This window comes from Danio rerio, chromosome 19 (genome assembly GCF_052040795.2).
Source record: "Danio rerio strain M-AB ecotype USA chromosome 19, GRCz13ab, whole genome shotgun sequence".
In the NCBI taxonomy this organism is placed as follows: domain Eukaryota; kingdom Metazoa; phylum Chordata; class Actinopteri; order Cypriniformes; family Danionidae; genus Danio; species Danio rerio.
This window is the reverse complement of record NC_141039.2, coordinates 49,216,722-49,232,917: the sequence shown is the minus strand read 5'-3', so window position 1 is coordinate 49,232,917 and position 16,196 is coordinate 49,216,722. Positions and strand designations below refer to the sequence as shown.

The following is a 16,196-nucleotide window of genomic DNA, read 5'->3' as shown; positions in this document are numbered from 1 at the left end:
ACATTTCTATTTTCTGTGCGTGTCTGTGTTTACTTGGTAGTTTGTAAGCAAAATAAACCATTAAAAATCATTTGGGTGGGTCAAAATTGCATGTATTTTTGTAAGGAAACCTCTGCAATAACATTTAAAAATATATCTTGTATAATGATGGCATATAAAATACCTTAAATTGCATTTAAAAAACTACTGAAAAGTTTTGAATTGCAGTGATGGTGTAGGTTTTGACATTTTAGTGTCTCTATAAATTGCAGTGTTTTATATCCAACAGGTTATTTTAATTCATCACTTACAAGAATTAATAAATACCAGGTACTACCATCTTATTTTGAACGTGTATCATGGATTTACTGTGTTTTTGACATGGTAGCACTATGATAGTTTTGAAAGTATACCTTAATACACCTAAATACCAAATATTGGTACCATGATGTTGGCGGTATGGTGGCGCTCAGTGGTTAGCACTGTGCCCTCACAGCAATAAGGTCACTGGTTTGAATCTCGATTGGGTCAGTTGGCGCTTCTGTGTGTTTGCATGTTCTCCCAGAGTTGGCATGGGTTTCCTCCAGGCGCTCCGGTTTCCCTTATAGTCTAAACACATGGGCTATAGGGGAAATGATGAACTAAATTGGCCGTAGTGTATGAGTGTGTGTGTAAATGAGTGTGAATGGGTGTTTCCCAGTACTGTGTTGTGGCTGGAAGGGTATTCCCTGCGTGAAAACATATTCTGTAATATTTGTCGGTTCATTCTGCTGTGGATATCTCTGAAATAGAGACTAAGCTGAAGGAAAATGAATGAATGAATGACAGTGAAGATGTCTGTACTGTTTCCTATGATGTTGACTGTAGTGCAGCCCTCTTTGACTGAACAGTTGTGTGTGTGTGTTTGTGTGTGTGTGTGAATGCATGTGTGTTTCTCAGCATGAGTCTAAATCTGTACCTGTCTCCATGCAGAATGTCAGCAGTCCTTGGCAAATCGAAAGAAAATACCTGACCTTGATTTGCAACAAACAAAAACAAAACAAACAAAAAAACAGGCGGCGTTATCGTTCGCCTGAGTCTCCAGAGCCGCGTCCTTCTCCCCGTTCCTCAACAACAGCGTCGTGTTCGGGATGGAGAGCCTATGTGCGCTGCTTTGACAGCTTGTCAGGCTTTCCCATGATAATGAATTTCAAATGCTGGATCTGCTCTGTGTAGCCAGCAGCGTGTGTGTGTGTGTGTGTGTGTGTGTGTGTGTGTGTGTGTGTGTGTGTGTGTGTGTGTGTGTGTGTGTGTGTGTGTGTGTGTGTGTGTGTGTGTACGCTTAATATAAGATACATGACCAGGGTTGAGCAAAGATGCATCAAAATGTGTTTTAAATAAAATCTGAAACGGCTTAATTTTAAGTGCATCAAAAAAAACTACAAAATAGAGCAACCCCACATGGAAATCTGATTTATGACAATTTATGCAAATGACATATGCAAATTCATCATTGCATATTCAATACGCATTTCAAAATATAGCAAAAATGGCCGTTTCGTGAATGAATTTGATTTATATAGCACATTCCCTATATAACACGCTACTCAAAGTGCTTCACAAGCATGAATAAATATTTTTTTTAAAAATCAATATATTAAAAAATATGTTCACTCACTGGCCACTTTATTAGGTACACCTGTCCAACTGCTTGTTAATGCAAATTTCTCATCAGCCAATCACATGGCAGCAATGCAATGCATTTAGGCATTTCAACATGGTTGAGACGATCTGCTGCAGTTCAAAGCGAGCATCGGAGTGGGGAGGAAAGTACTTCAGAAACTGCTGATCTACGGGGATTTTCATACAAAACCATCTCTAGGGTTTACAGAGAATGGTCCGACAAAGTGAGCACAAATGCCCTGTTGATGCCAGTGGTCAGAGGAGAATGGCCAGACTGGTTCCAGCTGATAGAAAGGCAACAGTAACTCAAATAAGCACTCGATACAACCGAGCTCTGCAGAAGAGCATCTCTGAACACACAACACGTCCAACCTTGAGGCGGATGGGCTACAGCAGCAGAAGACTACACCGGGTGCCGCTCCTGTCAGCTAAGAACAGGAAACTGAGGCTACAATTCACACAGACTCACCAAAACTGGACAGTAGAAGATTGGAGAAATGTTGCTGCTCTGATGAGTCTCCATTTCTGCTGCCACATTCAGATGCTCGGCTCACAATTCGGCCTCAACAACATGAAAGCATGGATCATCCTGCCTTGTATCAGCGGTTCAGGCTGGTGGTGGTGGTGTAATGGTGTGGGGGAGATTTTATTTGGGTCCATTAGTACCAATTGAGCATCAACGCCACAGCCTACCTGAGTATTGCTGCTGACCATGTCCATCCCTTTATGAGCACAGTGTCTCCATCTTCTGATGGCTACTTCCAGCAGGATAACGCACCATGTCATAAAGCTCAATCATCTCAGACTGGTTTCCTGAACATGACAATGAGATCACTGTACTCAAATGGCCTCCACAGTCACCAGAGCTCAATCCAATAAAGCAGCTTTGGGATGTGGTGGAACAGGAGATTGGCATCATGGATGTGCAGCCGACAAATCTGCAGCAACTGTTTGAAGCTATCATGTCAATATGGAGCGAAGTCTCTGAGGAATATTTCCAGTAGCTTGTTGAATCTCTGCCACGAAGGATTAAGGCAGTTCTGAATGTAAAAGGGGGTCCAACTGGGTACGAATAAGTGTACCTAATAAAGTGGCCAGTGAGTGTATAATCTATATTTAAGTAAGTTTGTATTCATATATAATATTTTACAGTATTTTATAACTCCATTCCATTGTATAAAATATGTTTAAAAAGCATGCACTAATAATGTTCATCCCCACGCATGATAGCATGATTTGTAGGCTCATACTCCTGCTGCCATCTGAATGTCACAGATGTCATGTGTCAGTTTAATCCTGATGTCAATTGTACGGCTTTCTTTCTCTCTCTTTCTCTTCTTTCTCTCCTAAAGGTCAGAAATGGTAGAGCGTCTCTGCTGTCAGTTCACCGCTGTAACCTCCATATTGTGTTTTCCTTCTCTCCCTCTAGCTTTCCTTAACCGTCTCTTCCATCCGGACCCTCATTTGTTCATATCAGTTCATCTGTTTCTTTCTACACTTGTGCTTTGTGTTTTTCTCTGGTTTTCAGCCTCTGCTGGAGTCTCTGTACTTCCCGTTTAATTTCCATCTGTCCCCAGAGGACCCTTTTATTGTTCCGATGTTGCTCTTCCGAAGTTCAGGAGATTTTAATGGGGTTTTCAGTTAAGTATCAACATCATCTCAGATGTTTCTCCCTTTAGGAGAGTAAAAATAGCAGCAAAGGGGAAAGTCTGGGGCTATAAAGCTAAAACGAACTGCCTTTTTTCTCAGGAGAAAGCATCAGTAGAATTCCCTCTTGGCTCTACGTTCATTTTTATTAGGATTTTATTTCTAATAGGCAAGTTTTTATAATAGTGGACATACTACAACCTTATCAGGTATACATGCTTTTATCTCCAGTATGTTAAACTCTTTGACTCTGATGTTTTAAAACTTCTGGTCTGGATCTGGTAAACCTGTATGTTTATGCATTTGGCAGACACTTTTATTTAAAGCTACTTACATTGCGTTAACCATTTAACTGCCATCATAAGCTAGGCCTGGGTGACCTATTGTTTATAGGTTATCATTAAAGGGGATCTGTTATACCCCTTTTTACAAGATGTAAAATGAGTCTTGGCGACGCAGTGGCGCAGTAGGTAGTGCTGTCGCCTCACAGCAAGAAGGTCGCTGGGTCGCTGGTTCGAGCCTCCGCTCAGTAGGCGTTTCCGTGTGGAGTTTGCATGTTCTCCCTGCCTTCACCTGGGTTTCCTTCGGGTGTTATAATAAGTTTTATAAAAATATAAATAAGTTTTAAAAATATATTTTTCCAAGAAAAATGTACAAATTATATTTTTGTTTGAGCCCGTCCGCTACTCAAGTGTGGGTGGAAGATTTTGGGTCAGTGGAAAGTAAGGATTTAATCAATGCTTCACTAACTGTGTTGTATCACAATCTTTTGTCATATATTTGCACAATTTCTAATATGTCATGATTTTGAAGATTACGCCTTGAGCGTCGGATTTTTCCTTGGCGCTGATGTGCTTTTATTTAGATTTCAGCGAAATACTAAAATTAAAAAGGAAACAAATTATGTCATAACGAATGCCCTGAAATAATGAAGCCTTTGACAGCAAGCATCAGTGTTTCTTGACATGAGTGGTGGAAGGGGGCGGGGCGGTGCTGTATTTGTGCGTACCTTGGAACAAATCCTGCAGGCGCCCCTGTATGTGTGTGTGTGTGTGTGTGTGTGTGTGTGTGTGTGTGTGTGTGTGTGTGTGTGTGTGTGTATATATATATATATATATATATATATATATATATATATATATATGTGTGTGTGTGTGTGTGTGTGTGTGTGTGTGTGTGTGTGTGTGTGTGTGTATATATATATATATATATATATATATATATATATATATATATATATACTGTACACACATATATATATATATATATATATATATATATATATATATATATATATACACACACACACATATACATATATATATATATATACATATATATATATATATATATATATATATATATATATATATATATATATATATATATATATATATATATATATATATATATATATATATATACACACACACACACACACATATACATATATATATATATATATATATATATATATATATATATATATATATACACACTCACACACACACACACACACACACACATATACATAAGCGGCGTGTGAGCAGCGATGCGGGAGCATAGCAGTGTCAAGTAGGAGCGGTGCGTGCGGCATGTGGGTACGTTTTTTTCTGTGCACATGCTCAGTTTTGTTTATGAGTAAACGCTTTCATCAGCGTTGGTTCGGTTGCGCATAGAGAATATCATCTTTATTTTGGGATTACCAGTCTTGATAAATACACTTGCATATAAAGTAAATCGTATCTCAAAGCATTAATTGGGGCACAGGCGAATGGGGTCTAGCAATGCCCCTGGTTACCACCCCTCATTTAATGCCACCCCATGAATAATTTTCTAGATCAGCCCCTGATTTTTACATGTCTATTAGTAAAAATCGCATGGTGGGGACCATCCATCCACAATGAGACAGAGTAGACCGTTTCAATGTGGTGATATCGTTGGCCCATGAAAAGTTCCTGCTTGTTATCAAACTGTTTCATATCTGTAACAAGAGGCAATTCAATCATTCATTCATTCATTTTTTTGTCAGCTTAGTCCCTTTATTAATCCGGGGTCGCCACAGCGGAATGAACCGCCAACTTATCCAGCAAGTTTTTACGCAGCGGATGCCCTTCCAGCTGCAACCCATCTCTGGGAAACATCCACACACACACTCATAAACTACAGATAATTTAGCCTACCCAATTCACCTGTACTGCATGTCTTTGGACTGTAGGGGAAACCGGAGAACCCGGAGGAAACCCACGCGAAGGCAGGGAGAACATGTAATTTTATCATAGTTTAACATTATTGTAACACTGTTTGTCAATATGTGGCTCTTTTGGGAATCTCGGAAGTTATGGAAATTAAAAATGTAAAACAGGACATATGTCAGGACCATTGGTGTTGTTTACATCCCTCAATAAAGTCTATAGGCAACGAAAACACATCTTTGAAAACGCTCTCTAAATGTGAATACATTCGGATGAGCTGTTTTAATATTTCATAGTCATTTTTAGTCACGTGAGCACTTCAGCTAAAATGGTGGAGGACACGGTGCGGCATTTGTTTTGGATGATCTCCATTTTGACAGCGTTGTTAAAGATTAATGTCAGTTTGTTCATGCTCCAGATTGCTTTTCTCCAAAGGACACAGAGTGTTTACTGGGAGCTGTTGTTTTGGCACGTCTCTCAGTCTATTTTCTTGCTGTAACTTTATACACCTGTGTTTCTCGCAGCGGCAACTCCACATCACTGTCGGCCCATTTATAAAGCTCTGCTTTTCCTCCACATATTGCTGTGATGTTTCAAAGAGCCGTGAAGTAAATGAATGGAGGACAGAAATAATGCTGCACAAAGCAAACGATGAAGGCTCTTCAGTCGCTTCAGTGTGGCTGAACAACATTTGGGAAAGAATTTTCCCAAAGGCAGCATGGTGGCTCAGTGGTTAGCACTGTTGCCTTACAGCAAGAAGGTTGCTGGTTCGAGTTGCGGCTGGGCCAGTTGGCATTTCTGTGTGGAGTTTGCATGTTCTCTGATATTTATCTATTTATTTTGTTGATTTAGTTTCATTTTCATTAGTGTAAACCCTGTTTTGAAGTGTTTATAAAACATTTTTAAATCACTTCTGTGCTAGAATACTAACCAAAAGGCTGCTAAAACGGATGTGTTTCATTTAAACCGTTGATTAATAGGTAACACTTTATTTTGATGGTCCATTGGAGTATAAGTAGACTATCTGCTTAATATCCACTGATACTGCTGCTTCAACAGACATGACTATAAGAAACTTAGCAAGTACGTTACACCAACCCCAACCTGAAGGCTCCTACACACTGGGCCGCTTTTCAATTGCGTTTATCGTCAGCGTTTTACGAGACGTTTTTGTGTATTCAAACGCAAGCAATTTTCACTGGCGTCAAGCAGAAGAGGATGCAAAATCACTCCTTGACGTTAGATGGCGCTGCACAACTTTAAGCTTCCGACACCCGCTTGTAACACAGAAGAAGAGGAAGAGAGGAAGTTTACACGCTTGTTGTTAAAGTTACTGGTGACTCGAACAAGCATGGATGGTTCAAGTAGCAGCTCCAGCTCTAGCGATGAAGAAATGATTATTGTTCACAGAGCAATAAAGGCTGATTTATACTTTTGCGTCAAACGCTGGCGTATGCTACGCCGCTGACGCATAGCCCTTCACCGTGGCCATCGCCGTCACTGACGTGCACCTCTCAAAAAATGTAACCACACGTCACTACGACGCGTAGCGTAAGCTCTGTGATTGGTCGGCTTGGTAGCGATGACGAGTCTGGGCGGGACCGAGAGCCGCGCGAATGGCGCGAGCGATTGTTTACAAGTGTGGAGTCCCGTGAAGGAGCTCCGGATGGAAAGTTTTATTTTGTGTTTACCTCATAGTTAAAGTTGCTGTACGTCCGTCGGTTCCTGCCTCAAAATAAGCGAGTTTAAGCCACTTGTACATCCCGGAAGTGTTCAGGAAAAGCAAAAAAGCAGCGAAGAAACTCGACACAGAGGAACATTTACACCTCACTGCCCACTAGCGTTTCAGAAGTGTTAATGCAGACCGACAGAGACAGCGCAGAAGTATAAATGCACAGCCATGCGCGTTGCATGCGCCGTGGATTACGCCGGTCACTTGACGCAGAAGTATAAATCAGGCTTAAGCAGCTGCACGTTCATATCGCCTCTGGGCGTCTTCTTCAATGTGCGCTCACATTGACAGTTTTGCGCTTGAGCACCTCCAGGTGTTGTTTACTGTAACTTCAACAGCTCCGTCCATGTGAACAAAAGTGCCAACCTGATTGATGGAGAAGGTTTTGCGTGGTGCGTCAAATAAAATAAAAAAGCGAGCATGTGGCGTTTTTTTTTTTAATGACGGTTTTGCGCCTGCTGTTTTGCGCGTTGGTGCAAGATCACATTGACGCCCTTTATTTAGTCACGAGGCGTTAAACGTTGACGGAAAATACGAGCAAAAAAAGTCTTGGTGTGCACAGGCCTTAACAGTCTACTTATAATCTTATGAGAATTAGTTGACATGTAGATGCAATGTAACTTAAATTCAACAGACTGTCAAAATAAAGTGTAGTCTACTCTTTTTATTATTCACCTTCTATCACCCTGACTGTTTTTATGGCCTGGCTAAATAGTGCCCAGTTCACTGTGGTGCGCTCCAGAGCAACCGCAAGCCGACTCGTCTGTTGTCTTTTAGATTCGGGGGGAAAATGTGTTTACTTTTATCTTTATTTATCTATATTATTTATGTTTATTTGTTTATATATTTTAGTTTACTTTGATTTATTATCAAGGCGAGCATAGGTAATGTTTTAAATCTAGATTAATCTCACTGTAATCTTGGAATTAATCTAGATTAATCTGGGGGTTGGGGTGAAGCAGTGGCGCAGTAGGTAGTGCTGTCGCCTCACAGCAAGAAGGTCGCTGGTTCAAGCCTCGGCTCAGTTGGCGTTTCTGTGTGGAGTTTGCATGTTCTCCCTGCGTTCGCGTGGGTTTCCTCCGGGTACTCCGGTTTCCCCCACAGTCCAAACACATGCGGTACAGGTTAATTGGCTAGGCTAAATTGTTCGAGTGTTTGTGGATGTTTCCCAGAGATGGGTTGTGGCTGGAAGGGCATCCGCTGCTTAAAAACGTGCTGGATAAGTTAGTGGTTCATTCCACTGTGGCGACCCCAGATTAATAAAGGGACTAAGCCGAAAAGAAAATGAATGAATGAATGAATGAATAATCTGGGGGATTGGGGGGTTGGAGGTGGGGGAAGATTCTAAGGGCCCTTGCAGTTTTAGGGCCCAAACGAACCCCCCTTCCTCTCATTCCTCTATATTAATATTCTCTGTGTTGTTTGTGTTTGTGTTCCTCTCTAATGTTAGTCTCTTCTTTCTTCTGTGTTTCTCTCTTGCAGCCTCTCTGGAGAGTTCGCCGTAGCTTCAGCGTTCCCGAAGATCCTTATTTCTCCATCCAGCGTCACAGCAGACTTCCAGCCCTGCGCTCAAAACTCTCCTGAAGTAGATCCACACCTTCCTCTGATCAAAACACTCCCCAACTGGTCTTCTGTAGCTCGTTACAGCACATCACACCGACCTCCAATAATCTCCTGGACTACTGATGTTCTCTGTTGGACGATGTGAAAGACTTGCTGCTGAATTAACTGCGTTGTGTGTAATCCTGAAGTGTAGCACTTTAACCTCTCTCTCTTCCTGCCAGTGTTAGCAAACCTGACTAGCATGGGGTTTGACAACACGCAACAGTACAGAAAAGCTATCTATCTATCTATCTATCTATCTATCTATCTATCTATCTATCTATCTATCTATCTATCTATCTATCTATCTATCTATCTATCTATCTATCTATCTATCTATCTATCTATCTATCTATCTATCTATCTATCTATCTATCTATCTAATTAGTTAGCTAAATATGTAGCTAGCTAGCTAATTAGTAGCTATCTAATGTCTGGGTCTATATGTCTAGCTAATTAGCTAATTAGCTATCTATCTTATATAGTTATCTAGCTAATTACCTGTCTATACCTCTAACTTTCTCTGTGTATCTATATATGTAGCTAGTTAACTAATTAGCTATTTATCTTGCTAGCTCGATATCTGTCTAGCTATTGAATGGTTATTAGGCTAATTAGCTATCTATATAGTTGGCTGTCTCTGTCAAGCTAGCTTGTTGCGTAGCTTGATGGCTAATGATCAATTCTGTTATCTAGCTAATATAGCTAACTGGCTAATGTAGCTAGCTTATTAGCAGTCTGTTTCTATCTCTCTATCTGTCTTCACATCTGTCTTTCTGAATATGTTTATCTAGCTAATTGGCTATTTAGTTGATTATCTAGCTAGCAAGCCATGCTATGCTGTCTTGCTATGTCATTTTTATTTAGTTATCAATCTATCTATCTATCTATCTATCTATCTATCTATCTATCTATCTATCTATCTATCTATCTATCTATCTATCTATCTATCTATCTATCTATCTATCTATCTATCTATCTATCTATCTATCTATCTATCAATCTATCTATCTATCAATCTATCTATCTATCTATCTAATCAGGATATCTAATTAGCTATCTCTCTATAGCTAATGCGTTTGTTTAGCTAGCTACGTAGCTTATTAGCTAACAAACTGTCTGGCTAGCTTTAGCTATCTCTCCACCAGTACACGAGCTAATGACATGCCGTAGCGACATGAGGACTCCACCCTTTGCACGTCTGAATATTAACCGTCTCTTCTTCCCGGTTGTCTGTTGTCTCTATAATGTATAGCGTCTGGTCGGTTTGCTTGATTAGTTGTGTCTTTCTTTCACTGCGTCCCAAATAGCACACCATACACTACGCACTGCCATGAGTATAACCACATTCATCATCATGAGTCACTCCGATAGGAGAATTTTACTTACACAATCCAAAATAAGTAAAGTAATCTAATGAGTGTTCAATAGCTCCGCCCCCTTCATCAATAGCCCCTCCCCTTCACAAGTAGCCCTGCCCCTTTGCAGCATTGAGTTGCACACTTATTTTTAATAGTTAATAATTGCATCATCTAGGTATTTAAACTGTACTTCAATGGACTACTTATACGATTCATTCTACTAAATGGTGTAGAGTAGTGCATAAGTGTGCGATTTGGGACGCAGCTTTTGTCTCTGTATGTCCCCTCCGAGCTTGAATTCCCTCACCATCCATCAAAAAGCAAAGGAGCTTGTTATTGTGTGTCCCATAGACTTGAACTGCACTGTGACTGTGACCAGGTCTCTCTCTCTCAAAAAAAAAAGACAAGCCCACCCTTATATTCCAGCCCAAATCCTTCTTTCATCGCCGGACCAAATGCATTACACCCTCATCTCTTGATCCGGAGCCAATCTCGGGTTCGACTTTTTGGTGGAATTCAATTAGAGAGCAGGATGAAGCAACTGAGCTCGGAGCTGCGAAACTGTGAAGAATCCGAAACGGCAGACCAATCTTCCTTTTCTGAGAGAAGAAGAACTGAAAAATAGATGACAGAGACTCTGTGAAGCATCATCCCGGCATTTGGGAAAGGATGAAAACGGATCTGTAGTCATTATTGAAACATATACACTGTAAAAGAAATATCCGTAAATTAAGAGTTTCATGTTTTATTTTTGTTTTTTTTCTCATTTATTTATGCTTTTGGATTGCATTAATGAGACCTTAAGCTAAAAATCCATCCTATAGTAATATATTAGCTGAAATTAATCTGGTGTGGTAATTCTACAGTTGCTATGGTAATAGAACAACTATAATAACTATTTTGTTGTGGTGTTTCTATAGTTGCTATGGTAACGCAACAACTAAAGTAATTGATATGTTGTGGTGATTCTATAGTTGCTATGGTAACCCAAAATCCATGCTAATTAATCTGTTGTGGTGTTCTACAGTTGCTATGGTAACAACAACTAAAGTAATTGATCTGTTGTGGTGATTCTATAGTTTCTATGGTAACCCAAAAACTATGCTAATTAATCTGGTTCTACAGTTGCTATGGTAACAACAACTCTAATAATTAATCTAGTGTGGTGTTTCTATAGTAGCTATGGTAACACAACAACTATAGTAACTGATCTGTTGTGATGTTTTTATAGTTGCTATGGTAATAGAACAACAACAATAATTGATCTGCTGATTGCATTAATGAGACCTTTAGCTAAAAAGGAGATCACTCACATTAAATAAAATACTGCAGAAATTAATGATCTGTAGTATATGAACACTGCAGGGTAACACGGTGGCTCAGTGGTTAGCACTGTTGCCTCACAGCAAGAAGGTCACTGGTTTGAGTCCCAGCTGGGTCAGTTGGCATTCCTGTGTGGAGTTTGCATGATCTCCCCGTTATGTAAAATATGCTGGAATAGTTAGTGGTTCAATTCGTATTAGTGACCTGATAAATCAGAGACTAAGGACTATCAGTTATTTATTTACTTTATTTATATAAAACTATCATATAATACCTTTATTTAATACCTAAACCCAACATCTGCCTTTATAACTAATAATAAGCAGCAAAATACTGGTTTATTGAGCTAAAAATCTTAGTTAATGGTTTGTTAATAGTGTGAAGTGTGCTTTAAAAAAGTGTGACCCTTATTTTCTATGCAATATATTATTTCAAACTACTAAAATATGAATAAAAGCCACTCTGAGATGAATTTTCAACATCAAAACTCGACAAAACAGAGATTAAACTCCTTTAATGCAATTTAAAAAACATAAATAAAAAGATATACAGATATTTTTACAGTGTATATACTAGGTGAGAACACAAGATGCTCGAACTTCCCATTCACTATGTTTTTGACTAGAGATCCTCACAAAGGCGTCACTGTTAATACGACACGGCCATTCACTGTTACCTTTTAACTTGTAAGCACATGGAAGTTGTGACTCAGACGAACTGTGTCTTTGTACCCTTTGATCATTGTCACCTCTATATCACACCTCCATTACTTACACCAGCCTCAGGCATTAACAAGGCTGCTCTCCGCAATTGTAGCATGACACCGCAGTATTGCACTGACCCGCCATTGATTAACCAGAGCGGCTCCTGTTGTTTGGAGGGCTACAGTAATAGATTACATGCTGCTGATGGTGGCGTATGATGGAAGGATTGCCTTACGAGACGCCTTCGGTTGCAGCGAGATCCAAAAATTGAGTGCTATCGATTAGACCGTGTCGATTAGATCTCATATTGGCTCACAGGATGAAGTCGATAGTGGGAATCTGGGGAAAAGCATGTTCCAATTAAAAACTAGCTAACCATTTCATGCCTTTGTGGGGCCTTGGAGGTGTTTTTTATAGTTTAGAAAGGGCTCGATGCCAGGAGTTTTAGATGAAGAGGTGGAGAACTAAGTGCTCATTGGGTTTTTTTATCGCTGCTAGATCTCACTGCGTAGAAAATGTGTGGCTCTGGAGAAAAAAAAAGTGTTTGTAAAGGAGATCACCCACATGAAAACAAATACCACCGTAATTTAAATACTGCACTCCACACTCTACAATTACCACAGCTGATTTATTTAAGCACTGTACTATAGTATGGTTTAAAAACACCATAGAATTACTGTAACCCAAAATTCGGTAACATTTTTTCACATTTTCCTTTGAAATATTGGGTTTGTTGATGTTTGACCCAGTGTTGGGTTACAGTACATCAACCTAGCATTTTGTTCAGGCTTTAATACCATAGTGTTTTTAATCCAACCTATAGTAATATATTTACTGAAATTAATCTAGTGTGGTAATTCTACAGTTGCTATGGTAATAGAACAACTATAATAACTATTCTGTTGTGGTGTTTCTATAGTTGCTATGGTAACGCAACAACTAAAGTAATTGATCTGTTGTGGTGATTCTATAGTTGCTATGGTAGCCAAAAATCTATGCTAATTAATCTGTTGTGGTGGTTCTACAGTTGCTATGGTGACAACAACTAAAGTAATTGATCTGTTGTGGGGATTCTATAGTTTCTATGGTAACCCAAAAAACTATGCTAATTAATCTGGTTCTACAGTTGCTATGGTAACAACATTTATAATAATTAATCTAGTGTGGTGTTTCTACAGTTGCTATGGTAATCTAAAAACTATGCTAATTCATCCGTTGTGGTGTTTCTATAGTAGCTATGGTAACACAACAACTATAGTAACTGATCTGTTGTGATGTTTTTATAGTTGCTATGGCAATAGAACAACAACAAAAATTGATCTGTTGTGGTTAATCTACAGTTGCTATGGAAATAGAACAACTATATTAATTAATCTGTTGTGGTGTTTCTACAGTTGCTATGGCAATAGAACAACAACAATAATTGATCTGCTGTGGTGTTTCTACAGTTGCTATGGTAATAGAACAACAGTAGTAATTGATCTGTTGTGGTAAATCTACAGTTGCTATGGTAATAGAACAACAGTAGTAATTGATCTGTTATGGTAAATTTACAGTTGCTATGGTAATAGAACAACAATATTAATTGATCTGTTGTGGTGTTTCTATAGTTGCTATGGAAATAGAACAACAATATCAATTGTTCTGTTTTGGTGTTTCTATAGTTGCTATGGTAGTAGAACAACACTTTATTTATCTGTTGTGGTAATTCTACAGTTGCTATGGTAATAGAACAACAATGTTAATTGATCTGTTGTGGTAATTCTTCAGTAGCTATGGGAACAGAACAATTACAGTAATATAAAAAAACAAATCACTAATGTAGTTTTCTACAACTACATGATATATTATATTACAATTCACCACAGTTTACTGTAGTAAAAGCTAATGTATACTACAGTATTTATTAGTACAGTATATGCAGTATGCTGGAACATTCATTATCAAAAAGTTGTAAAAACTTATATGATGCTGAGTTTGATCCAGCACTGAACCCAGCTATATGTAGTATTTACTATAAATTACTATGGTATTTTTTTCATGGGGCATTAATATTAAACAAGCAACTCAAAATCAGCTCTAAAAGACGCTGAAAGAGTTCTTTTGATGTGGATTAGATGATTAGATGCTGTGATGTTCACCCACGAGGGGTTTGTTTTTTTATTTGAACTTTATGAGAGCATCTCATGCTACATTAACCGCAGAGTTCAAGCGTTCAGCAAAAACTCAATAGCAGCGTATACTGTCGATTCAGACTCTTAGTTTGCCTTAGGGCGCTTTTGTTATTTTCTAAGAAAAGTGCATAGGAATATTTAATTTTTTAAAAGATTCAATTTTATAGCACTGTAGAGCTGTATAATAGTCTAAAATTGTGTTTGATATCACAAAAAAGATGCCTAGTTCCTATATCTATTTAAAATATTTATATATATATATATATATATATATATATATATATATATATATATATATATATATATATATATATATATATATATATATATATATATATATATATATATATGGAAAGTCAGAATTATTTGACCTCCTTATAATTTCTGTTTAACGGAGAGAAGATATTTTCAACACATTTATAATTAATAATGATAACTTTAATAACTCATTTCTAATAACTGATTTCTTTTTTTTTCTTTTTTTTTGCCATGATGACAGCATATAATGTTTGATTAGATATTCTTCAAGACACTAGTATTCAGCTTAAAGTGACATTTAAAGGGTTAACTTGGGTAATTAGGGCAAGATTAGGGTAATTAGGCAAGTCATTGTATAACAGTGGTTTGTTCTGGAGACCATCCAAAACTAATATTGCTTAAGGGGGATAATAATATCTTAAAATATTTTTTTAAAGCTGAAATAAAACAAATAATAGAGAAACAATATCCTTAATCCATTAAATATCACTTGTGAAATATTTGGGAAAGAATAAATATTGCACAGGAGGGTTAATAACTTTGTATATACAGCTGGAAACAGAAGTGTACATACACTGTATTAAAAGGCACATAACCCTTTAAAAAAAGTCAGATGTTAATGTGACTAAATTTTTTCTCTTTTAGGTAAGTTAGGATTATCACGTGTTTCTGTTTTGCTTAATAGCAGAATAATGAGAGAGATATTGTGTGAGAAATTGTTAAAACTCTTCTTGAAAGTCAAGTTTACATACAATAAGATTATTCTGCCTCTGGAAAGGCTCAGATGATGATGTCGAGGTTTTGGAAGTTTCTGGCTAATTTACAACATTTGAGTTAATTGAAGCAACAACTGTAGAATAGTATCAGTAAGTCAACGAGCCAGAATCAACAACAAAGCCAGATTACTATTAGCTAAATTACACTGGGAAAAATACTCATGTTTGGAGACATGTCCTGTGCTCTGATGGAGCTAAGATTGAACTGTTTGGCCATAATGACCAGTGTTACATTTGGAGGACAAAGGGGAAAGCTTACAAGCCTAGAACACCATCCCAACTGTGCAGTATGGGGGCGGCAGCATCATGTAGTGGAGCTGTTTTGCTGCAGGAGGGACTGGTCCACTTCACAACATAGATGGCATCATGAAGAAAGAACATTATGGAGAAATACTGAAGCAACATCTCAAGACATCAGCCAATTACAACTTGGCCACAAATGGCTCTTCCAAACACACCATGACCCTAAGCACACTGCCAAATTAGTGAAAATGTGCTTTAAGCACAACAGAGTGAATGTTTTGGAGTGGCCATCACAAAGCCCTGATTTCAATCCTATAGAAAATGTGTGGACAGAGTTAAAAAAGCTTGTGCGAGCAAGACAGCCCACAAATCTGACTCAGTTACAGCAATTCTGTCAGGAGGAATGAGCCAAAATTCCTGCAAACTATTGTGAGAAGCTTGTGGAAGGAGACCCAAAATATTTGACCAAAGTTATACAGTTTAAAAGCAAAGCTAAAAAACACCAAGCAAATATGTGTAAACTTTTAACTGTCTAAATAT

At 38.3% G+C, this 16,196-nt stretch overlaps 1 protein-coding gene across 1 annotated transcript in view; it reads left to right on the top strand.

Annotated features, from left to right (window-relative positions):
• samd12 (sterile alpha motif domain containing 12) overlaps positions 1–11,540 on the top strand; it is a 155,189-nt gene extending 143,649 nt beyond the window's left edge. Inside the window, exon 5 of the mRNA XM_087296131.2 lies at positions 8,698–11,540. Coding sequence (XP_087152257.2) covers positions 8,698–8,720 — 23 coding nt within the window. The 3' untranslated portion in view covers positions 8,721–11,540. The remainder of the gene's footprint in view (positions 1–8,697) is intronic.
• Positions 11,541–16,196: the final 4,656 nt, after the last annotated feature.